The 27,022-nt window shown below is 34.5% G+C and overlaps 2 protein-coding genes and 1 pseudogene across 2 annotated transcripts; all 3 read left to right on the top strand.

The window, feature by feature from the left end:
* Positions 1–257: 257 nt before the first annotated feature.
* Positions 258–12,848, top strand: Yellow-b (L-dopachrome tautomerase yellow-b). The gene is made up of 6 exons (XM_076426328.1): positions 258–1,627; positions 4,589–4,912; positions 8,653–9,065; positions 10,769–10,946; positions 11,959–12,170; positions 12,267–12,848. Exons 2-6 carry the CDS (start codon positions 4,636–4,638, stop codon positions 12,561–12,563), a joined length of 1,377 nt encoding a protein of 458 aa, XP_076282443.1. The 5' UTR covers positions 258–1,627; positions 4,589–4,635; the 3' UTR covers positions 12,564–12,848.
* A 148-nt stretch (positions 12,849–12,996) lies between these two features.
* Positions 12,997–26,676, top strand: LOC143209276 (cilia- and flagella-associated protein 251). The gene is made up of 18 exons (XM_076424690.1): positions 12,997–13,950; positions 14,021–14,124; positions 14,689–14,939; positions 15,311–15,426; positions 15,535–15,655; positions 15,899–16,022; positions 16,401–16,577; positions 18,398–18,647; positions 19,195–19,356; positions 20,004–20,206; positions 20,802–20,931; positions 21,577–21,666; positions 21,729–21,890; positions 22,019–22,068; positions 22,867–23,101; positions 24,667–24,949; positions 25,033–25,163; positions 26,494–26,676. The coding sequence occupies exons 1-18, from the start codon at positions 13,825–13,827 to the stop codon at positions 26,569–26,571; spliced, it is 2,793 nt and encodes a 930-aa protein (XP_076280805.1). The 5' UTR covers positions 12,997–13,824; the 3' UTR covers positions 26,572–26,676.
* LOC143209801 (protein crooked neck pseudogene) lies at positions 23,406–24,507 on the top strand (annotated as a pseudogene).
* Positions 26,677–27,022: the final 346 nt, after the last annotated feature.

Below are 27,022 nucleotides of genomic sequence, written 5' to 3'. Positions count from 1 at the left end.
CAATCGCCGTCGACCAAATGTGTCTTGGAGTAAATAAATGGCTCCAGTTTCTGTAAATCGCAATTAATTAACCTCTTTTCCTTAAAATGACGTCTCGTCGTCAGAGACTTCTTGTGACACGATGTAATAGCAACCTAATCGTTGTACATCAATGTTTTTCAATGTCATTCAATTTTGTTGAATGTTTTTCATGTTTTTCACATCAATTTTTCGGTTGAAATTTTGAGGCAAGGCGAGGAGGAAGGAGAGAAGCCTGAATATAAAATTTCAATGGCGGGTCTTCAATAGTTTTTGAGGTAAATAATTATTAACTCTGACGTTTCTCGCATTCGACAATTTACTTGCTTCATAAAAATTAATCGGACGGTCTGGTCAGTTTTTTTCGAGCGAGCGAGCAACTCTGACGATTCTCACAATTGACAATTTAACATTAAGAGTAAATGGGAGGTTAACATTAAATGGAAGTTCAAGAAATCTTCTTTTATAGAATAATCGCAACCGAAATGTTATCGAGGGTGAGTTGTGGATTTAAGTTTCTTCACAGCTGTTCGAGAATCTACACAATTAAAAAGTCTAAAGCCACGAGCCACGACTTTCAAAAATTAAAGATTGGAATTAAAAAAGGTTGCAAGTGCCTGAATGAAAAATGAAAAAAGTGCCTCGAAAAATTCCATACGAAACCTGTAAGAATGCAATTTACTTTAGAGAGACACTTAAAAAAATTACAATTTGTAGTAAATACAATTTATGAAAACAATATATATGACTAGACTGCGGATCTTTATGCAAAATGAAAAATGTTTGCATTGATTGCAAGACACAGGAGCCACATAAAACATTTCCGCGAAGCTTAATTTTCTTATTGAGCTGAAAATAATACACTGATGTCCTTAAATCTTTTTAATATGTCCGCTGCTTTAAATTGTACGTACCCATGTTTGTCATAAATGCATAAAATCCGCAGTCTATATATGACTTAAAAAACGAGAGAAAATAGCAAAGCGAGGAAAAAAGTATTGGACTATCAGAAAAATGGAAAGAATGAAATAGCCCACTTGTCATTTCCTCGAAAAAGGAACCGAAAACCTGTATAACTGCCTTGGCGTTGAAACTTACATCCTTTTTCGTGGAAAAACAAATTCTAGTCTTCAATTATGGAATAGTCGCTGGTAGATATAATGTGTTAATGAAGAACGATAAAATAAATTGAACGATGACGAATTTACTGCAGTTTCTTGGTCGTGCCATTCCACTACTATAGGTATAGTGACTACGTAATAACGTCACGGTTAGCGGGGAACGACGGATCACGGTGTTTTAACAGGTCTGTCGAGCGGATCAGTGCCCGCTGAGCCTTGAACGGTATCAAACGGCAGGAGGACGTCCTTCGTTTCGTTGACAAATTCTCTGTCAGCCGCACGTTACGGCCGCGGCTCTGTCTCGTTTATTGGAATTTTCGTAACAATCTCGTCGAAAAATAATAAAGAACCGGAGCCAGTGATCAATAAATCGACGAAGCGAACGGGTTCGATGGGTGCAACACGGATCGGCACACGAGACGCTTAGAGAATGTGTGAGGAAAGTGTTTCCACGTCCCAGTGAATTTACATGAAGTAATATTTAACGAGTAAGTATCCTGACCTTACATCTTGTCGGAGGCGTTTTACCTCTTGTTGAACGAAATGTCGGTTTTCCAATCATCGGAGGTTTTGTGTTAAAAGTGTGTACGTCAAAGGACCATGCAATACTTCGTCGATCATCATTATTATTGTTCCCGTTGTAGTTTTTGCAGAAATTTAACTTAGAAACTTTACCTACCGGAAGCTTGGATTTTCGATAATTGTGCTGTAGCAAAAGAAAGCATACTTCTTTTACATTGCGATCTTAACAATTTACTTACCGAAAGCCTATTAATAGGATTCTCAATAATTGTGATGTACCAAAAGAAAGCCTAGAAATTTTCTTTTACATTACAATCTTAAATGAAATTATTAGATGACGTTATTGAGGGTGACTTGTTAGTTCACAATGAAAATTGCTATTGCTACTAAAGGTTCCATTAAAAAGTGTTTAGCCGTGTACCATAGATTTTTCAAAATTATGCAATAATCACCGGTCGGGAATGTGTTAAATGAATCTATTCGATGACGTTGTTAAGGGTGACTTGTTAGTTCACAGTGAAAATTACTCTTGCTATTGGAGGTTCCATTAAAAAGTGTTTCGCCATGTGTCACAGATTTTTCAAAATTATGCAATATTCACCGGTCGATAATGTTCTAAGATTGTTTTTATACACCGCGATATCTGATACTTGTGTTTCGACATCGTAATGTTCTATGCTAATTCGGCTCCATTGCACAGTGGAGTAAATTACGAATTTTTATGTGTTTCGGGTGAACTGAAATTTTAACACGTTCGCTATTATTACAGCAATTTTCGTTGCTTACCCTTCTAGTTAAAACATTTTACTGCGCGATTATAAAATACTGTATACATGTATTTCATGTGGCAATAAATATACAGTAGAAAAGATTGTTTAAAAAGACCGTCGTTGAGGATATACATACAGCAAGGAGCATAACTGATTCCACGCACTTTAAATCAAAACAACTTTTTTATGAATGGACCAGACGACTTCAATTTCTCTGCAAGGCTAGAAGAATTAGTTTAGTAAATGATATGTACAAATATGTTGGACAAATGCATTTGGACGGAATTGTGAAAAACAATAGTAAAAATTGATTTTTACAACTTTTTTAGCTGGGCCAGTAACGAAAATTTAAAACATGTCTCTGGTCAACGTTTAGACAAAAACATCAAGTTACCCCCTCTCTGACAGTGCCGGATTAGTCCCACTAGAGTGGGGACACGGAGTTTTACTCTGGCGACTCTGGTTGGAATAGGACAGGAGATGTTAGAAACGTTAGTTCATTCTTATTTTTTCGATGACGACGCAATCTGAATATATCCGCATTAGTAAACTGTAAATGTTGCCTCTCAAGGATTACTAATCGGACATTGTTTACATAAGCCCGATTCAGTCTTCAGACATGCAAAACACCATCTCCCACTCATATTTATACTTGGAAATTCCGTGATACAAACAGTGAGGTTGGATGTTAAGTTGAGAACCAATCATCTCATCAGCAATTGAAATAAATGAAATACTCCAAGTAAATTCTCTAAGACACATTTGGTCGAAAACGGTTGCCGGCGAAATGACTAATTTTAGTCATGCGGTCGCATAAGTGTGTTGAAAGAGAATAGCTCTTTCTTAAAGTGGGCCAAACTGTGAGAAACGTTCGAGAAAAAATGTTAATTGAAAATGTTTTCCTCTGGTAAATAATCGCGATCTGTATGTCGAAAATAGTAAAATAATATTCGTCAATTCTTGCAATGCCTTCAGAATTTGGTTTATATCAATTATTCATGTAATAATTACTCATCATGATAATCAATGAGTTAATTGTTTCAAGCATTTGGACATACTTTACATAATTGTTTTAGTATTCGATATTTGCAGAATGTTATTTTTTAAATGTTCTTATATTAGGTTACTATAAATTCAAATTTTGCAAGTTCTAATATTAAGTAAATTAAATTATTCGTGAATTATGTTTGCAATTGTAATCTTAACAGAGCTGAAAGTGTTTGGAATTTCTGACAAAATTAACTAAACAACACCCAACAATGTTGTCATTTTAACAACATGGAACTGATTTAGCGTCCGAACATTTTGTGGAGCAATTTTTATGGAACATTCACTTCGCCACTCGTGACGAATACTCTCGGTAGGAATTTTTCATGTTGAATATTTGCAAACCACTGTGCAAAGCTTACAATGACCACACTCCATAATTAGCTTGATGCGTTATGTTGCGAAAACACCTAAGCTTTATATAAACACATAGATTTACAACAGTTTCAGTACGTATAATAACTTATTGTACTATCTTGTTGAGAGTTCTCCGTGTGTGCGCGCATCGTAATAATGCAACGTGTCATTACGATTGCAAAACGCTTTACGTGCTGCGAATGTTTAGAAATTAATTTGTTCCGGTCTCCCCTTTTCGGAACAAGCCTGTGCAGAGTTTAAGCGAATTTCTAACGAACAGCTAGTTAAGATGTTTTCACAATTCCGACCAAATGCATTTTTTCAACTTATTTATTAGACGTCATTTAATAAACTAATTCTTCTAGTCTTACAGAGAAATTGAAGTCGTTTGGTGCATTCATATAAAAGTTATTCTGATTTAAAGTGTGTGGAATCAGTTATGCTCCTTACTGTATTTCCTTTATTAGTAGTCAAAGAAAATTCTCTGGTTCCACTTTATCAAGGGTAAAGGTCTAACGAAGAGAGCTACGTTACGAAAATCTAAAATGAACCGTTAAATAAATATCGAGCGAATCTGTAGAAGCAAACGTATAATAATTAAATTTACCGAGGAATAGTTTATTGTTTTTAAATTTGAATTTATATGATTTATGTAAGTTTTGGTTACAATGCAATGGTGAATGAACGAACTATCAGTGTTGGAAAAAACTCAAAAATCGAGATAGAAATTGATAGAAAAATAATGATTTGTAGATTGATCGTGTCAGTGGTGGAGAAAAGGTTCGCGAACGTGACGAAACATGAAAATGCACAGCTCATGGGTCGTTTTCGTGCTGAATGTACTGTTCCAAAGTTGTTTCTGGAACCTTGGTAGCACGGCTGGTCTACGGGTGGCTTATCAGTGGAAACAACTTGATTACGAATGGGCAAATAATGAGACCAGCCAACTTTTCCCGTGGTACAAGCAGGAAGACAATCTCCCGCTTGGTCTCGAAGTGACAAAAGACAGGATCTTCGTTACGGTACCAAGATGGAGACGCGGAGTTGCCTCGAGCTTAAATTACTTCTTCACAAACGGTGAGTGTGCCGGTTTTATTGTATATTTTTATTCTGTGCTTTGTGCAACAATCTCCTATTGAGTCGACCACTGGATTTTCTCTTTTTTTTAACACTGAACCTACCATCACCGGTTTCAGATTTGTTATTTTACAATTATTGATATCATAAAAATAATTTCATAAGAAATTATTGTATATACAGTAGCGGACAAAAGTTGAAGACCGCTCTAAAGAAGACGATAACTTTTTTAATATTGTACTATACGATTTGAACTTTTTTGGGAAAGCTAGAGCAATTAGTTTACTAAAGGATGTGAAAATAAATTTTTTCAAAAATTGCAATTGATCGGAATTGTTGAAAAAATACTAAAAGTTGAATTTTTAACAATAAAATAATGTGGAATAGGTATTTCTAGAGCTCCGTAAACCTAGTGTTAAAGGAGATCAATCAATTAAAAAAGAATCCTATACACCATACAATATTGGAGCACTACTTGAACCAAGTTCCAGGGAACTTGGGAAAATAAGTAGCGAGATTTTCTCGACGGAAATAAGACTAAACACGACGTTATTAGGCCAACTTTCACGTGCACTTGTAAAGATACGTGCTTCATTGGCGTAGCAGTAAACAAAGCATACCGAGTGAGGCATACCGTTCTTGCTTGTAAGTTTCTCGTCGTACAGAATACTTGAAAATGCTTAGTGTTTGCCAACATTTACCATCAAACGTTGGTACTTAACTACGCAAAGGTTTTATTAAACCATTGATTGTTTGCTCTACAATTTCCTGGTAGTAGATTATATACGAAGGTCACGTTGTAGATTGTAGATATGTACATAGTTGCACGTATTTTTACCTACTGCATATTATGTTAACACGACAACATAAATAATATATATATATATAATAAATAATTTGCTACATTATTTATTACCGTTTTGTTGATTTAAGATAAGACAAAAATACAGACGACAACGATTCTGTTACTCACATCCACAGCTTTACAAGTTCACCCATTCGTTTTTTGCTTCACTATACTTGCAGTGGACAATGAAATTATTAAATAAAATAAAATGAACTAAGAATGAAATGAACATTTCTGAGTCGTTCTATGATATTTCTTCTTTCAATAATTTTAATAAGTCGACAATTATTAAATTCTTGTAAAATGTTCGCAGTTTTGTTTTTTACGCGTCCATTTTTACCGTAAATGCATAAAATTCTAATTACACTAATCAATTTCTAATTGACAAGCCCGTCTATACTGAATTCTTATTATTTTTTTTATTAAGTATTGATATTTACAAATTGCCAATACACATTACTTTAAATGACAAGAGTATTTTTTGTGATTCTAATCATTTGATCAACCATCTTACGATAGATATTCTGCTCCAATTTTCACATACTTATGTTAATTACACGGAAAACGAACTATTTGAAATATGACGTTCTAGTAGCAACCTGGTTCGGTAGAAACTGTGACTCGAACTATATTTACAGTTCCGTGTCCGACTAGATTTTCCACTTTCAATTGGTTCTGGCACTTTCGAAAGTACCTTCACGCTGTCCCATAACCGATTATGGATTTATTATATAACGTGAACTTGACGGAATTCTACGGTGAACTTAAATTCTATTACATCGCACCCCCGCAAGAACAGTGACACAAAATTACGATTTTGAAGTTGGTACAGTGATCTTTGCACTCTTCTTTGCACATTTCTTTCGATTTAGAGTATATCCATTCCCTACGATTTTTTAAATTTTATGTGTATGAAATTGGTATAAATACCTCGTAGAATACCTAAATGTTTAGTAATTGATTAGATATCGATATATTTAATAATCTAAAGTCTTTTTGTGGCGTCTCAGAGTCGCCATTCGAGTGCTAAGGGTTCATAAATAATTAGACTGCGGATATTTATGCACTTATAGCAAAATTGAGCAGATGAAATACAAGATTGTCGAAAAATTTTAAAAATTGAAGATGTCAATATATGATTTCCTCTCTATTAAAATCATTGAGGTGGTAGACTTATTTCGAAAATTACAAGGGTGCGGGATACGTGTTCTCATTTCTCGATATTACAAAGATGGGATGATTTTTCAGTAGTCAAAAACGCTAGATAAAAGATCAATCTATTTTCTAATCTTCTTTCCAATAATTCTTTCCAATCTAACTATTTTCACGTTTACGAGGCGTAATTTGCATCATTCACAGTGATAGCTTTATGAAAATAGCTACATGCTTCAGAATAATGCAAATTGCGCCTCGTGAACGAAAAAATAGGACTTTCGCCGATAGCGGCCTAGATCGATCTTTTATTTAGCTTCTTTGACTACCGAAAACCCCCATTTTTGTATTATCGAGAAATGCTGAAGAAATCCTGGAAGAACGAGCCTACTCTATTAAGGGAAGAAGTAACGTTCAATTTAGCTTCTATTTCTTGCGATCGATGCAGAAAATGTTTATTTTGCATAAAGATCCGCAGTCCATTAATAATATACCCTATTTTAATGCGTAAACATAGTAAACATGTATCACATCACCCAGAGTTCCTTTCGAACTGTCTGTCCTATTTCCGCGCCCACTTCTCGTTCGACAGATGAAAACGAGCTGGTTCTAGAAAATAATTGCAAGATCTCCCAGTAACGAGAAGAATAACTTGTTAAATTACACGTTCAATTAAGGTGAAGTGTTAGCATTTTTCACGACGGTTAATTGTCAATTCAGCCGCGATAACTTTGCTCAGGCATACGGTAACAATAAGAAGCAGCTTGAGAACCGTTTCGAGAACAGATCTGAAAAGAAGAATGAGAGAAGTGAAAGACTGTGAAAGTAGAAACAGCCTGAGATCTAGTTGATCCAGGTAATAAATATCTTATTTTTCGCGCAATCCGGTGTCCGATTTACCAATCTTATCCATTAAACATTACATTGAGACTGTTTGTGATGATATCTCAAGAAGAGCTAAAAGAAACATTCATTTATAATAATACATTTCAAAATAACTTATTAGAACTTCTCTTCTGTTATACAGGGTGAACATTATAAAGCGTTACAGACGAATATCTCCAAAAATATTGATTATACAACAATTGTGAAGAACAATAGTAAAAATTGATTTTTACAACTTTTTTAGCTGGTCCAATAACGAAAATTTAAAAAGTGTGTTTTGTCAACTGGTATAAATTATATACGCTCTGAAAATTTCACTGAAATCGGTTAATTGATTTGCGAGTTATAAACGATCAAAACTGGTAATTTCTAGTGTACCATAAAGTGGCAAGTTTTACCATTTTTGATCGATTATAACTCGCAAACCAATTAACCAATTTCAATGAAATTTTCAGAGCGTATATAATTTATACCACTTGACCAGACACATCTTTTAAATTTCCGTTATTGGGCCAGCTAAAAAAGTTGTAAAAATCAATTGTTACTATTGTTTTTCACAATTCCGTCCAAATGCATTTTTCCAACATATTTCTTACACATCATTTACTAAACTAATTCTTCTAGTCTTACAGAGAAATTGAAGTCGTTTGGTCCATTCATATAAAAGTTGTTCTGATTTAAAGTGTGTGGAATCAGTTATGCTCCTTATCATAAATGTTTAAATCCTCGTCCTCTCACAAAATCACAATCACAGCGAACCTGTTTACTCATTTCCCAATTCCTCTCTCAATCCCATTTCTCTCATTGACAATATTCCTAAAAAAATTTTTTTAAATCTCTTACTATACTGCTTCAGATACACGTGAGTCGCCCGGGTTAATTCCATATCCATCTTGGGAGGCGCATCAGTATAAGGACGGAAATGTGCCGGAAATAATTTCCACGTTCCGAATCCGTGCAGATAGGTGCGACAGGTTGTGGATCCTTGACACAGGGTTCACCGATATTCTGGACAGTCCAGAGCAGCAAGCTCCGCCAGCATTAATTATCTACGATCTAACGAATGATCAGATGCTGCGGAAATACGTGATACCCGACGATCAAAGAACGCCTGACTCTCTGTTCGCAAATATTGCAGTTGAAGATTATGACTGCGAGGAGAGTTACGCTTACTTAGCTGATTTAGGCGGTCCAGGGCTTGTGGTGTACTCCTGGAACATGAATAAATCGTGGCTCGTTAAGCATCACTCCTTCAATCCGGATCCTCAGGTTGGTATTACATACGTACTATGAAATAGAGCTATGACTTATGACATACCCGAGATATTACTCGAGTTCTTCTTGGATATCGGTAATTGCCCGATTATGTCAAACAAGTTTTGTGTTTTGTCATATAAACCTGGGATTTCATCATGCCATTTTACGGTTACTCTGTCATTGATTTAGTTGCTTGCATACATTTTTGTTCTTCGGCCGAACAGAATACAGAATGACAGGACCGAATCATGAACCGAAAAGTATTCTCATAACAGTTATAACATTTTTTCGGTTCCCGTAACTGTTTTCAACCCCTGGTTTTAAGTGCGTTGAAACGCACAGTTTATCGGTTTGGCCCACTGTACGGTGCTGGCTCGGATGGAACAAGAAGGGCTTTGAATATTTGATGAACACGTTTTTTGAGATTGAACCTAACATTTTTTTATAATCACACCGATCTAAATATATTCTCAAAACCTTCGAGTTAATTTTCAATAAAATCTTCTATACAATATCAGAGGTGACAAACAGATAGATTACAATATATTCGTTCCCAAATTTTTTCAAAGTATACGTAGAAAAGGTGAATTCTCTTCTCGATCGAAAGTTAAATATATAATAAATTTTATGATTTCGGCGCAGGGTTCGATCATTTATAGAAGAGGTTTCATAATAAGTAAGTATTATATAATAAGTAAAAGAGATTTTCTATATAAATGATCGAACCTTGCGCCGAAATCATAAAATTTATTATATACGTAGAAAGTTCTGTGACAGGAAGTGTTCAGACAATAAATGTTTTGATACGTAGACATGACTCAAACTACTTAGAACACGCTAAGTACTCATGGTTCCGTGGAGCGGTTGATCATCCCGAGAAGGCGGAGGTCAGGTAATTATTTATGGTAGGCCGAGACTGTTAGTCGGCCGACTAGGGAAATGAATGGAACTACTAAGAGAGAGGGAAAGGGGGAAAGGAGTGAGAGATAGTTGATTGACTAGAAAGTTCAGTGTAATGCAGAAGAACGTGTCTGTAAAAAGTATGTATTTGATATGATACCGCAAAGCATTTTAACTTTAAGTGGAACTGAAAAGTCCCCGAATATCGCTGTGTGTGTGTGTTCTTCTTAGTATAACTTTCAACAGGAAACTTTCTCTAATTTATTCGTTACGAATAGTTACACAGTAATTAATTCAACAAGTGTACAGGAATTAGTGTGTTCTACTGGCGTTGATATTGTATATTAATGCAATGATGTTTCAAAGTTGAGGATGATATAAATGTTTGAGTGCTAAATTAAAGCGTTAGAGGTGTTCAATAAGACTATTATAAAATACATAGGAAAAACAACTCGAAAGATACAAACGACCTAATCTAGCAATTATTGTGTAAAACAGGCATGGCCAGAAATAGCATGCGTGCTAAGGATTCTCAAGGAATATCCGTGGAATACCCCCACTACTCCCGGCCGCGCGTCTCGCTCCCTGTGGCGGCCATAGTGCTCGGAGCAACTACGACCGCCAAGGAGATTGTGACGCGCGGCCGGGAGAAGTGGGGGTATTCCTTGAGAATCCCTAGCACGCGTGCTATTTCTTGCCATGCCTGAAGTAAACGATAAATTGAATCAAAATTCTATTTATTATATATTATATTATATAATATATTTATCATTTATTATATTACATTTAATTTTTGAAATTCCAATTGTGACAAGGCTGAAGAGTTCAATGTTTCGGGGATCTCGTTCCAATGGAGTGACGGTCTGTTCGGGATGGCCCTAGCACCCAGAGGCGATGGATACAGCACTATGTATTTCCATCCACTATCGAGTAGCATGGAGTTCTCAGTCAGCACGAAATTATTAAGAGATCCTCAACGTGCAAGTTCTTCCGGTGAGCAATAAAAATATGTACAGTCTCATAATTAAAGGCACACAATTACGGAAAAAGAAATAAATATTGCTTTTCACGGCTTTCTTTATTCGATAAAGAAATACTAGAAAATGTGTTCCGTAGATTCGTGTAAAATTCGGTTTTTATTGTTTTTGACAATGATGCAGCCGAACAAAAAATCTAAAAAAAATTGACAACATTGCCTGTTATAGTACTTTATCAGGGAACCAAACAGCAAAATAGCATGTTTTCATATTTTTGAGAAAAAAATATTTTTCCGATTTTTTTGAGGTTTTTCATTTTTTACGACCACAGTTTGAAACAAAAAAATCTGAAAAAATTCTCAAAAATGCGCCTTGGGATCCAGAATGTGTCACATTTTTTTCAGAATTTTAGAACGCATTTTAGACCGGAAAATGCGCCGGAAACCGCAAAATCTATTTTTCCCTGTAACTACCCTCACGGGCAAGCTAGAGGGCTGAAATTTTACTCAGAGGGGTTTTTCTTGGTAATCTTTCGAATGGTTCAATAGCCGTTGAAAAAGCTCTAAGGGCAGTTTTGACCATCTTAATCGGCTAGGCCCTTTAATGTTCAAATACATTCTGGAAAGTGTTATAAACAAACATGCAGAATCTATTGGCTTGGCAAGAAAGTAATTTCGGTATTTTAAGGAGAAATGATGATGACCTGAAAGAGCGCGGAATTGTGAAGCTACCAGAAAGATGGCAAAGAATCATCGAACAAAATGGGAAATATTTTATTGGTTAAAGTTCATTGCTTGACTAAAAAGATTGGGTTCTATTCCACCTTCAAATACCGAAATTACTTTCTTGCCAATCCAATATTAATTTCGGTATTTGAAGGTGGAATAGAACCCAATCTTTTTAGTCAATCAATGAACTTTAATCAACAAAATATTTTCCATTTTGTTCGATGATTTTTTGCCATCTTTCTGGACGACTCGAATCCGCAGTTGATATCAACTTTTAAAGTGGTTATGCGAACATTTCAGAAAGCTTTAGCGAGTTCCAAACTCTTGGATCCCGAGGGAACAATGGCCAAAGTAGCGTGAGCTTCTTGGATCAAGATACCGGAGTTCTGTTTTACGCCTTAACGAATATGAACGCCATTGCTTGCTGGAGGCCTCAAAATATGTTCACGACTCAGCAACAAGACCTCATCTACATGGATAACGTCACGATGGTTTTCCCGAACGATTTAAAGGTTCGAAGAACGATTTAAACTGTTCTATCGTGTTATAACTCGTTGTAAGGACTCTCACTTCTCACGAATATTAGTTTGATCATAATGTCATTCCAGATCGATAGGGATGGCCAAATCTGGGTGCTCTCGGACCGTCTACCGACATTCATGTACTCCCACTTAAATCCCGACGAGTACAACTTCCGAATTCTCAAAGGTTCTTGTCGAGACGCTATAAAGAACACTGTCTGCTCAATGGAAAGACCACTTCCGGCTACAAGCAAGCCACGCGAACCTTCTTCCGGAGGAGAGACTCGTTCCGCAAAAGCTGGAAGTTCTAACAACATCAAACACTTCGAGCCCTTCTACATTCTATTAACTGTAGTATTATTTTTCGCTAGGACGTACATCTGAAAAAGTATCGTATTCTTTTCTATTTTAACAAACTGATTGACTGTAAAAACTTGTGCGCGGCTTTGAGGCAACACGAACGTGAATCTCGGAGAACGTGAATATGTGCGAACTGATCGAAGTAAAAAATGGTAAAATTGTGGAAAATAATAGATTATTAAGTGATTGGTCGTTATGTGAACTGTCTCGAATGATGGATTGTGTAAATGTAATTGTTATCCGTTATTGGCTTCCCCTTTATCATGACTACTGCTTTGTACACTAGTATTAAAATATCTTTACAATGTATCGTGTTTAATTCATTTTGGAAAAGACGGAGAAAGACTCTCTCGCCCGTGGCTGTGGTAAAAATAAGTTTTGGAAAAGTCTGCTATGGCAAATAGAAGATCTATAATACAATCGAGTCACAGGTGACCTTAAGGAGATGTGCGGCATTCCGGTTATAAAACAACAATCCTCGCAGGTCACATGGTGACATATTTCGGGCCTGGTGAAAGTCCTGGAAACGTTATTCAATCTTAACATAGCTGTTGAAGGATATGATTGGAGTGGTGTTCTTTTCTAATTAAAAGACACAGCCTAGTGAAATAGGTAACGTTAAAGTAAACTTTATTGTCAATGGAAATGGCGAATAAATATTCCCAATAAATATTGGGTTGGAACGAAAGAGAGAGAGAGAGAGAGTTCGTAGCGTTTGTAAATTGAAATTGAAAGCTAAAATTCAGATATTTATTCATAGATTTTGCCATTTTCGAGGTAACCTCTCGTGTTATTGGATAAACATATGAATAAATAATAAATCGGTGAATTATCGGTAACATACGCAAGAAAATGTTGAATAACGTTTCAAACGTCGTCTTCGGATTATAGAAATTTCGTTTTCAACGATTATTTATCGTAGAAATGGAATCATCATCGAGCTGTCCGTCCACTTCAACCTCGAAGGACTCGACGGATTCGCAGGATGTAAAAGAACTTGAATTGTGTCCTTTTGTAAGAGGTTCATTAATATTTCACGTACCCATCAGTGGGTTAGATTGTTTATATACCGTTTTCTACTCCAATAATTTACTTTGATTTATATTACACATTACACAACGTAGAATTAATAAAAATGAAAATAGGAAAAGATCGATGTCAACGATCTCTAGTTGATAAACAATTTAATTTAACTGAAATTTAATATACCATAATCAGAATACTCCTACAAATTGGAACTAACTATTTGTTCCAATACGATTAGAAATTGCTATGGTCATTTGGAATGAATGCGGCAGTGCCTCTGATTAATTTGACTACGAATAATCGAACGATCATTGCGTACGCTTGTTCGCATATTGTAATGATTTACAACTACGAAACGAAAAAGGCAATTATGCTTCAAGGCCATGTAAGTAACTTCCCCATTCTTGCTGTAACTGTTTCGTATAAAACTACCAATTAAACTACTAAGTCTATAGGAACATGCAGTGAAAACTCTCTCGGCGTCGAGAAACGGAAAATGGTTGTTGTCTGCAGATTTCGAAGATGATCATGTGGTCGTCGTCTGGGACACCGAAACTGGGTAAAGAAATGATACAGATACGATGAGAGCATCATTCTATCATACCAATACAATCGACCGGTCCCAGATTTTTTGTTTTTCAATTATCGAAATAAAAATGATTTCATGAGACATTTTTAGTAGATCACGTATTTCAATAGGAGCCGCGCAAAGTCTAAATAAAATCAATCTTGTAATCATCCCAGATAGCACATGACGGCTTAAAGACGTTCATTTTACATCTAGTTTAGGTCTGAAAGTCTTACGTCCTAAACAGACATCTTTAAGACCATAAACAGTGTGGTTTTTGTATACTCTATAATCTAGCAGTATTAGCATTGCTATTATTTGTTCGAGTTTGTGTTTTTACTTCAATTTCAATTTTAATTTCATCTTCAACTTCAATTTCAACTTCAATTTCAATTTTTATTGTGATTTTAATTGCAATTCTTATTTTTATTACCCTTTTTATTGTAATTGTCACTTCCACATGCGTTTAATTATTTGGAGTAATCCTGGGGGGGGGGTAAAATGTTTACAAGAGTAAATAAGAACCACCTAAATGTATATACACATATAATTAATTTTAGCTCTGTCTTGCAATTTGAATTGCCGAGGTTCAACTGTAATGTTTTGGGAATATACATATGTATATTTTCATCTCGGTCCTAATTTTTCCAGTGTACCAATTTCCACACTCTTCAACCCACACGCAGAACATTGCCTTACCGCAGCAAGAATTAGTCCAAATGCGAAATACATAGTGACTGTTGGCAATGAACGATTTCAAAAGGTGCAAATTTGGTTGTGGACTTTCGGACTTGATGAACCACACGGTTATTTTATTAAATGAATTACATATTCTTGTCGTTACTTGATTTCCTTTCCAATTTATAAATCGAGATCCATCTGTTAGCATCAGCTTTTAAATAAAACAGTCTAGTTTATATTAAAATATATTTTCACTTGTGCTCTATCGTACACAAATATTCTAGAAAGAAATATGAATGATAGTCTCAAAAGTATAGAGGCTTCAAGATTTAAAATGAGCACTATTTTTTTTAATTGTAATACTTTTTTTAACGTGATTATAGAAGAGGAAGATCAGTGTTCAAATACATAAGTCGATTTCTTCTAAACACGTTTTTATTACCGACGTTCTACTCGTTATGCACTAGCACTGGATAGTTGAATAAATTGTTTACAGCATCTCTGGAACTGACCGAAGCGTCTGCAGACAGAGTGAAAGAGATTAGTTTCAATGAAGATTTATCCGAGGAATTTATTTTGACTGGCGAATCTAACGTTGTGTTTGTTACTTGGGTTTGTATAACACAAAAACGAAATATCTTAACCCTGCTGCGTCCTTCGGGTCATCTTCGACCCAAACATATCTTGAACGTTTACAAAATCATATAATTTATTCATTAGGAAGATCCCGCATTAAAATGCTACTACACACAAGGTGTTGACAAAACGCGAGGATACGGAATTTTGAATTGCTCTTGCATAGTGCCGAATATCCAACGGGCCTATACTGCAACATCAAACGGTATTTCTACACAACAATTTTTCCTTATAAAAATAGAAAAGATGGTATCAAACAAACAAAAATAGGTATCACAGAATCCTGTTTTAAATTGAAGAAGTTCGCTTAAAATATGAAGTTTTAATGAAATAATATTTTATTTTATTGCAAAAATATATAGTTCAGTAATTAATATAAACTATACATAGTATACCTACAGTACCTACATTGTTACAGAATTCTAATTCTTGAGTTTTCATTACATAGGGTACGTTTTAGTCTGGCAAGAAATTTCTGAAAAGGAACGCAGCAAAAATAAAGAGAAAATGACACACATTAAATCCATACGATTGCAGCAATTCTCCATTAATGTAATTCTACATTATCACGGGTAATCTATTTATTAATCTATTATTTTAACCATTTAATATTATGTCCACCGAAACAATGACGATTTTCTATAATAATCGAAAAGTATCCAATGAAAAAGGATATATTACGCGTTCTGCATAGTTTATGTAATTATTTTCAAAATCCTTTTACCTCTTATTGATATTTAAAATAATCTCAACAATAAACAATTTAATGATTTCGTCGCCACCGGTTCGATCAAATGTTACTCACTAAGCAATTTTGCAATTTAAATTGTTCTCGACGTTTCGATCCAAATGTGGACCATTTTCAAGAGAAATTTTGCGCCTGTAAAATACTGTAAGCTATAGTAATTGTTCAACAAAACCTCTCAAAATCTCAACAATTGTGGTTTCAGATTCATAGTGGTAGGAACCGCGGAGGGCCGAGTTAGCTTCTACGACCTCCAATTAAAGCTTATTTATTTTATTCACAATTTCGGTATGAACTCTGTACGTTCGATTAGTTTTAAAATACCATCCACTTTAATGGCTCCCAAAACCCGTGATGGTGAGTTTATTATTTATATTAATTAGTACCCGTAAATATCAGTTGGAAACTATACAATAATTCAATCATAATAAATAGACTGCGAATCTTTTCGCATTTATAGCATATGCAAATTGTTGGTATAGTTGTTTTTTACATCAACACCTTCCGCTCATCCAGAAGAGAAAAAGTTTGGAAGAAGCCACGTGTCGCAAACAAATAGTTATTGAGATATAAGTTGTTGAAGTTTTTGCAAAATTTGATTTTAAAGTTTTGAATTCAAGGAAATTTCAACTTTAAATTGAGGGATATTTCAGGTTTAAATTAAGGAAAATTTCAACTTTCAATTGAGGGAAATTTAAAGTTTTTAATTCAAGGAAATTTAAAGTTTTAATCGACGGAAATTACAAAGTCCAATTTGTGCGTCTTTGAATGGCGAATCTTCATGTATAAATTGATTAAAAAAATACTTTGTTTAAAAAATATGTTAAAAATTAACTTTTTTTGCAACATTACTGGATAAAACATTACAATTCCGTAAAAAGTTATCGTACGACTATAAATTTAGACTAATTTTAAAGCTAGCGTCACTTTAAAAAGTCAGAATGAGTCAGGCTTTTGATCGTACTGTTTGTTTTTACGAAACTACCACAATTCCTCGAGAATCGAAAATGTATTACTGTCTAAATACTTTTTGGACCCACTGTAGATACCAGACGTAAAATAGAAAAATGCGTTGTCCGTTGTAGCTACTTCGTACGATACACATGATTTCGAATTCGAGGGAGAATGGGAAGAAGACGAAGACGAAGAGGAACAAATAAAAAGTGAAATTTGCAAGGAAAAAGTCGAATTATTAAAAATGACAGAAACTGATACGATGTACGATGCATCGACCAAGTCCATGATGTCTATAAACTTAGAATACATGTTCAGAGACTTCGAAAACAAGGAAGAACCATTTCTTCGCCATCACGCTCTAGACATTACCCTTGATAACGCACCTTTTTCTGTAGACTCGTTTTTCGTCAGTAAGAACATTAAAATCATTTCTTAAAGTTACTTCAAATAATGTGAAGGTAATAAATGTTCAATAATGTCTTTACAATGTTGCATAAAGGTTCTCCGACTGGTGCATTCGCGTTAGTCGATATTCCAACGTTAAAGTGTCGCTTTTTCTCACACGACGTAGGCTTGTCTATTACCGGTTTAGATGCGCATCCTCGAAGGTAAAAACAATTTATATCTCCTAAACGCATTGGCTCTTCTAAAATTTCTTTTTTTAATATTGCATTGTCATCCAGTTCTGAGCTATGTTTAAAATTTCAAGTCTCTAGCTCGTCGGGAAGTTAGTTTAAAATCGATTGCAAAATTTGTACCGAACAGACAGACAGACAAGAAAGCAAGCTAATAAAAACGTAGTAAAACAAACAAACAAACAGACATACATGAAAGTAAGCTAATAAAAACGTGGTAATAACAAATGTGTACCGAACAAACAGACAGACAGACAGACAGACAAGAAAGCGAGCTAATAAAAACGTGGTAAAATCGCACGAAAGAAGCATCGATTTTCTAAAGAAAGTTTCAAAGTCCTTTGAAGAGATTAGACAAATAATAAAGCTTTGTTACATTAGAGAAGTCGGTATTTAATACCAATTTCCCAGTTCAAGGTCAACACGAGGTCATAGTATAATAGACCATTGATTTTATCTTGAAATCGCCTACAAAACTATGCAATGTGCATAGTGTCAGTTTAAAAAGTCAAGGTGACCTGTGCTTTTCATTGAAATGAAACTTTTTTTGAAATTTCTAGTGGTGTGTCACTTGTAGCGTCGCCCATTAATTCCGATTTCTTATTTCAAGCCATTGCTTAGTCACAGGAAACGCCCGGGGCATGCTGTCGTTATACGAATATGAGAAACACAAACTTCTCGTACGCAAAGCTGCTCCGCCTGCTCCAGATTTCCAACAATTACTTGAGAGACAAGTCAAAACTGATAACATCACGTATGTCACATGTCCGCAAAGCAGAGATAAATCGTCTGCGATATCCGTGCTCAAATATTCGCCATTAGGTAAACGATTTCTCCATTACGGTACAAAAATAGATTCAGTAACCATTGTCGCTCTTCGTAGAATATAATCATCGAATCAACTTCGAACTATTCCGAATTTTTGCAAACTGTTCCTTTTCATAGCAGGATGATCTATTACAATTATAGTAAGTGGAACAGTGGGCAATACTTACCGAAATAAATATTTCAAATATCATTTAATATTTTAGATTTTGTTTGGCTTAGAAAAATAGTATTTCAAATGGGATACATAATGTCGAAAGTAAAATATTATTTTGACACAATCTAAACTAAAGATAAAATGAAATATTTCCGTTTAACAATCTGAAACACAAAATGTTAATATTTTATTATAATGATCTGGCATGAAATTGAATATTGGGTTGGCAAATGAGTTCGTTCGGTTTTTTAGAGTGGAATAAATCACAAGATCCTATAAATATAGATTAACAATATAAACTCTAATATTTATAATAAGAACTTTTGCAAGTGTGACAGTACAATTTTTACATTATGGAACGACAATAGTTACTGAAATTCTGTAAAAATGAAACTCAATATTGCTCGTTACTTTGATTTAAAATATTGTACACAGGGGATCAGCTTGCCTGTGGTCTCAATAGTGGAATACTGTGGATATTGCATCCCATAACGTTGGACCCGCTTCACGAATTTCCATATAAGCATTCCACGGGATCTATAATTAAATTAGTTTTCACAGACTGTGCTGAATATATGGCGTATTATGTAAATATCAATAAAATAATTAACGATTGCCTGTTTCAAAAGCTATTCTAGATTCAATACACTGATTAGGGAGGAATGAGCAGGAATTTCATAAATTATAACAGCAATTAATTTTATAAAATAATTTCAGTTATCGATCGTAAATGTTGAATATCAAATTTATAAATGCTTTCGGCGCTACCGTTTCGATCAATTACTAATATAGCAATTTTGCAAAATTTTACTTCTTTCCTGACGTTTCGGTTCCGTTTTGAACCTTTATCAAAGGTGGAAATTAATTTTATAGTTTCGATCTTTTTGATAAAGAATATTTCATCTAATTTTTATCAAAACCCTCGATGTCTTTGATCTCTAACGAATCTCTAATGAAAAATCTCGGTAATAAATTCAGCTAAATGGAGCGAAATCATTTCGGAACTGTCCTGCTTTGAAAATTACAGCAATTCGATTATTATTATCGTTACCCGCGTTCTTGCAAGAGTCGTTGCAATATTATGAACTGATCGAAATTTAAAAATACCTCATTTTTTAAACCATTTAAAATTCTATACATTGCAATCATTACTATAAAAATAGTCTTAAAGCAATTACTTATTTTGTCAATTAATCGTCACTTCTATAAAATAATGTGTAACCAATACTTTCAGGATAATACATCAGTAGTGGCAGTATTTCAAAGAAATCATGACACATTCATAAAACATCCGTGGAATTTTCTGGGAAAATATCGTACACACTTGGCAATGATAACGGATATACTGTTTGGACCAGCCACCTCGATCAATGCTACACCTCGATTATTTTCCTTGGGTGAAGATAGGAAATTAGTTGAATATGACCTAAAAAACAGGTGACATACAGTTCGTTTGAAAACTCTTCGTGCTTCTATTAAAATCGAAATTCTTCAGATGATATTAATAATTTCTAATAGATAGTTTCGATCAGAAAGAATATACACTTTACTGATCGTCCCCCAGGGGAGCATTTGATCCAAAAAGTATTTAAAAAAAAACTATTTTAGCGTCATTTATGGGCTCCGAGGACTCTCATGTGTATAAAATTAATTAATAACCCCCAAATTACTCAGTTTTAATGAAATTTTTCAAAAAAGCTTCCTCATTTTTTTATTACTTGGTGTTTTTAATGCAGCAAACAAGTTATTATTATTATTTTGGAAGATAATTTTTAACTAAGTAAAAATCCCTTAATTTTCAGTTTCATTAAATAAATATGAAACTCTCGTATAAATTTTTCAATTGATAAAAATCCCAAAATATTCAAAATGAAACTCTCGAGGTCAGCATAAACATTATGAAATCAGAAATGCATTTGAACATCTAAAAAATCAAAGTGATTTTTATCTTTTGTCGAAAGAAAGACAACTCTCGAATATATCGATGCTTCGTGAAAATATTGTTACAATTAAACATTTTTTCATTACACAGTGGTCCCTACCCCGATCCTGGTCTCAGGATAAGTGAAATCTATCAAATTGAGCATTCTGCTGTTCCTCTTTGCCTTGCTTGGTACCCTAACGTGGGTTTTGAACAATTTTTAATTATTTCGAATTCAGAGGTAATCGCTTCAAAAATATGTCGACATCACTAGAAAATATTCACGCCTAATTGTAAATATATTAAGATAATTTATTCAATGGATGTTCGATATCATGAATTCAAATAAGTCTTGTTGCACACTGTTGTTAAAAAACATGGGGTATCCTTTGTTATTCGAATTTTTATTATTATATTATTTTGCCAGAGAATAACTTCACTATGATTATAAACTTATGTAACTTTTAAATACAGATAAGCCCAGTATATTAAAAAAACTAATTTTTTCGAAGTTATTAAGTGCTGCATACTTTTGCGTAGACAGTTGCTGAACTTCTTAAAAATATGTAGCAATGTTTGATATTTTCTAGAATTATACTGATCTTATATTACTGTTTCATTTAATATTTTATTTACATATATAGTGCAATGGCTCGCAGATAAAATATATATTATTAAAACGCGTTAATTTCGTTCAAAAGCTTCAATTTAATTAATCGCAATCCTTAACAAATTGCTCTACTGTTTGGCTTTTAATTGTTATGGGCGCAGTACTCTCGAAAACCATAAATCTATCCGTATAAAAAAATGCTCTTTCTGTATAACTTTGCATTCGTTATATATATTTCTTTTTACATTTAATCCATTTATATTTATTATATTTAAGTATAAATATCGGTTGCTAAACGACGTAACGAAAATGATACGAGGCACGTACTTGGGTCCAATTTTCGGTGCACCAGTTCAACGCTGCGAGGTAATTAACTAAATAAAGCTAATAAGAAATATAGAGGATACTAAACGTTATCGATTATGTAGGTTCTATCCAGCAAAGAATTCAAAAGAAATAAATACGTAATATTTGCGACTGACAAGGAAGTCGGCCTTCAAATACTTCCTTTCGATGGTAATCCTTACAAGACTTTAGGAATAATAGGACATCCACGTAAGGTAATAAAAAAATGTATATGTGTATTAAACGTACATTTATAATTTCATGAATTTTAATTCCGACAGATCACTAATATTTGCATTAATAGCGAAGGGAACATTTTCTTCACTTCCGGTTACAAGGATCCCTGTGTCCTAATGTGGAAAATTAAATGCAGGTAACACTCGAGCTTACAAAATATCCTGTTTCGTCGCTTAAAACTACTTCGTAATAAACAAAAACTATGAACTCACTAAATCTTACCTATACGAAGTGTCCCAAAAATGTTGTACTTCCTTGGAAGATATAATTCTTAAGATGATTTTAAATAACTTTTCCCTTTTAATTATTAACGAATTGTTAACGAAAACCACAGACCAATTAGAGCGCGGCTACTGCGAACGGATTCAAAGAAAAAGAGGAATCGTTAAAGGAAAAAGTTACTTAAAATCACATTAGGAATCGTCCCTTTCAAGGAAGTAGAACATTTTGGGACACCCTGTATGATCACAATGTGCGTGTAAGTACGCGAATTTAATATATGACGAGACTTCCTCCCAAATTTTCTTAAAATAACGTTCCATTTTAATTGAAATTGCTGCCTTGTATAACTTTATACTTTTATTATGCCTTGTAATACTTTTTTCAATTTCTCTCTCTCTCGTACAATATTCTATAACTTATTAATTGCTTGCCTCTGTCGCTTTTAACATCTAACCGTAACTAATAATGTTGTACTAAATCCTCGTTGGAGAACATTAATTACGATAAATAACGTAGACTCCTTGAAATATATTTCTATTAGTACGATTTTCGATAAATCGAAAAATCTTGTTGAAAACAACGACAAAAATACATCTTTATAAATGATAAATTCTACGTTTCTAAATTTTGACTTACAATTTACGATGACTGATATGTATCGTCCCACGATTAACCTTTCAATAATTACTTCTTTATTAATACTTTCTTTTTCGCCCGTGCTACGTTAATCACCACCTTCCCCTGATTTCTAATTGACCATAGTTCCGTCGATGTATTGGAACAGTTAGGGGGTCAGGGACTTTCCCCATATTATTGTCTACTCGAAGGAGGAAGGAAAGGCTGGCTCATCAATGAAATGAAAGATTTCTTCTATTACGCTCAAATTCTGCATCAAGGTGAATACACGCCTTCCGTCAGAATAGTAACCGAGAAAGTGACCACCAAACAAATACCGAATCTCATGCGTGCCATTGGATTTTATCCCACTAACGAAGATGTAACCATTTCAAATTTATTCTCTTCATTTTTCACCGAAAACGAATATGGTGAACTTGCCGATTGGGGTCGTTCCCTCTGATTTAAATGACTTTCAAATATGCTGTCAATGCCACCATTTTGAACAAGTTTCTTTGCAACTAACCTCGTAAACCAGAGCCGACCGACGGAAACTTTACGGGGAAATGTTGTTCACAATCATAGAAATACTACATTATCGTCAAGTAAATCATGCGAGAAATTTATGGGACCGTGCTGTTAGTATATTTCCCAGAGCAAATCAATTTTGATATAAATACACTTACATGGAAGAGATGTTGGAAATTATTACAGGAGCTCGTCAAGTGTTTCAAAGATGGATGGAGTGGGAGCCTGATGAACAGTCTTGGCAAACAGATATTAAATTTGAATTGAGGTATGATGAAGTACAGAGACACTAGACTTTTTGAACGGTTTGTCATAGTACATCCCGATCACGGTGTATTATAAAGGTGTTCAGACTTCCCTCAGAAAAGTGAAGTCTTCTATTTAGAGGTTAGTTTGTCGCTAGATGGCATATCGGGCACCTTCAAGTTTCCATGTACGTGTGTGAATGAGATTGATATGCCATCTAGCGATTAACTAACCTCTATCTATCACAAAACGTCAACCTTACAGAATACACCGTGATCCCGATGTTAAACATTGGATAACATATGCACGTTTCGAAGAATCCCATGGATTTATAAAGGGAGCGCGCAACGTATATGAGAGAGCTATCAATTTGACGAAAGTCTGGATGAAAAATTGTTTCTCGCGTTTGCGAAGTTTGAACAAGGCCAAAGAGAACACGATCGAGCCAGAGTAACTTACAAGTACGCGTTAGAAAGAGAAAACGCAAGAAATTTATAAAGCGTATACCGTATACTATACAGTTATACACGAAAAGAAACAAGGAGATCATTCAGGCATCGAGGACGTGTGATATGTAGTAAGCAAAAGAAAATATCAATACGAACAAGAACTAAAAGAAAACCCTTCCAATTACGATGTTTGGTTCGACTATTCGAGATTAGTGGAATCTGAACTAAAGAAAAACAGTTTTGGAGAAGATACAGTTATATACCTTTGGATAAATTATGCTATTTACGAGGAACTCGAAGCCGAAATCGATTCTCCATAAACATTTCACATTTTCGAAAATTTAGCAGCTTCACGCGTACTTTGAGATGAGACGAAAAAATTTGCCAGCAGCTAGGAAAAAATTGGGTATGGCGTTACGTATTTGCCCTAGGGATGAATGATGAATTGTATCGTGCATACATCGACCTGGAAATTAAATTGAGAGAATTCGATGGATGTAGAATTTGGTATCAAAAGTTCCTCGAACTTGCGAAACGTTATTTATGAATTTAGTTATATCGCAACCAAGATCGGACATGCCAGAACTTTTATAGAAATCTTAGATCGACTTCGAAATAGCACAGATGACTTTTACAACATATTTCAATGCCGTTGAAATCTGACGGAAGAACCCTAATCGACACGTTCACCACAAATATATATCGAGGATGTTGACTATTTCAGATAGAAATTCTTATGAATGAGGTCTCCTACAGAAACTATGCAGAAACTGGCAAATTAACCGAGGAAATAACGTTCGAAGATTTCGTCAAGTATTATATAAACCATCGACCCGCTTTTGGAATTTCTTTGCGCCAGTTGCTAGAATCTTTCCAAGCACTCGTAAATCCCGACAGGAATTCTTTTTTGGATGAAGAAAATCCGGTTCTGACTCGCAATCAATTCCTGAACGTTTTGTTTGGAAAAGGTCCTGTAGAAACGCCACAACACAGGAGCAAGGATTTTGGTCCGCTATTTATTTCGTTTATAAGAGATTTAAATTTTTTATCAAATTCAAAACGCAATTAGTAATTGTGTACTATTCTTTAGGAGAACCGTTGGTACCGCAAGAAGCGTACATGTACCTCAAACGTCTCGTCGGTGGCGACGATAATGAAGATGAAGCAGATAAAAACAAAGAGAAACGGTCTGCACTAGAGAAGCTAAAGTTTTTGCCGGAGGTATGCATTCTTTCTTAATTAATTCAACAGTTTACGTAGATTCGTTTTCAGTTAATAGAGAAGGTTACCATACTGAATGAAAAATATCATCACTTGCTCGATTAATAATTATTAATAATAAATTCTTTGTTGAATGAGGGAAGAAAACAGCGTTCCATTCTCGAAAAGTCAAAGTTGTTTAGAAATTTAATTGTTATAGTATTTACATTGATGCATATATATATACACGTACAATCTTTCATTTAAAAACGATACAATAGCCAAAATAATAACGTTACTAAATATTGCTTCCTTAAAACAGGTCGATGGACTGTAAATCATTTTTATAATGATCGTACATACAGTGGATCCAAAAAGTATTTGAACAATCAATTTTCCATTCTCGAGAAATTGTCAATATTCGGACCACGACAATATAATTTCGTTAAAAAAAATAGTAAAACAATGTAGTTGGACTTTGTAGCCGCGTGAAAGCTGAACGATATTTATACAGCGATTGGAAAACTGCATCGTGCTTTCCTGGTCCAAAACATTACAAATTGAAACGTCTGTAAAAACATTGAAAAATTTTTCTCTTTCTTATTGAGCTTTGAGTGAAAGGATTACTGGCATCTTTACAATAACAAACTGGGGGGGGGTTCCTCTGTATTATTATTTATTCTATTTTAAGCAGTCGTTGTGATTCATTCACCAAAAGAAATTTTTAATGTTCTTAATAACGCTTTAATTGGCAAATTTAGAGACAATCATAGTTCAAATATCGACGATTTCCCGAGAACCGAAAATTTGTTGTTCGAACACTCTTCGGACCCACTGTAATTATTAATCTTTAAAAGAAGGAATTCTACAAACGAGTAACAGATAAAAATGCTTTGAATTATTCAGTAAATAATGTCTACATATTCAATCAATTTTTTCCCGTATTCGTCACGCCTGTTCCTATAATAACAATCAAATTAAAAATTCCATCAACAACGAACAAATAATTGTACATATCGTTAAAAACAAATCGATACAGAAATATATGGAACTGTCAATATAGTATAGTAGCATCGGTTAAATTTCAAAATGGCGATATCATTGAACCGTGAATTTGATGCACGCGGAAATATAATAATAATAATAATGGCTGCGCGAGTGTTTATCTAATTCGTAATCTCTCTCGAAGGGGTAAATAAAAAAATATATGTACATCTCTGTTTTGATTTCTACTCTGAGAATCTACGTTTTTACGTGAACCGTTAAAGAGATTTAGCAAGTGTGTGCGACAAAGAAGAAAGGAAGACACTTAGGCTCGCCGAAAGTAATGTATTATTATTTTATGATACAGAGGATATCTTACAAAGATTTTATCACGGACATCATGGGTATTGAATTGCCGGAGGAAATGAGGGCTGACGATGAATAATTAACCTGCGTCGTTATTTGCATTGCTGGCATGTTAAACGTCAATTACAATTACCACTATTATTACCAATATTATTATCATTACCATGTACCTGCGAATTCTATTAAACATGTACGAACACTAACATATTTAGCCATCCTTTCTGCCTCAAGTGTGTTTCAAAGAAAACGGAACGTTCCAGCGACGAAACAGATTCGATCAAAAATCTCGGCCAAGCTGTGCGAAAATCAAAAACTTATGACATTTTCTCTTCGAGACCCCGGAAGCAAAGATGTGTAGTGTTCATAAAATACTTTTGTTCTTTTCTTTCATTTATTTCACCACTGACCGACACTCCCTGTGTGTTTCCATTGCTATTTTCGACCAATTACAAACTAGAATAATCGTTGAATAAATTAGAGAAGTCGGAACGAATTACGAAAGGGTCAAATACAATTAGAAAAATTCGAAT

Source organism: Lasioglossum baleicum, chromosome 6 (genome assembly GCF_051020765.1).
Source record: "Lasioglossum baleicum chromosome 6, iyLasBale1, whole genome shotgun sequence".
Lineage (NCBI taxonomy): Eukaryota > Metazoa > Arthropoda > Insecta > Hymenoptera > Halictidae > Lasioglossum > Lasioglossum baleicum.
Note: the sequence above shows the minus strand (reverse complement) of the source record. Positions and strands in the feature narration are given on the sequence as shown.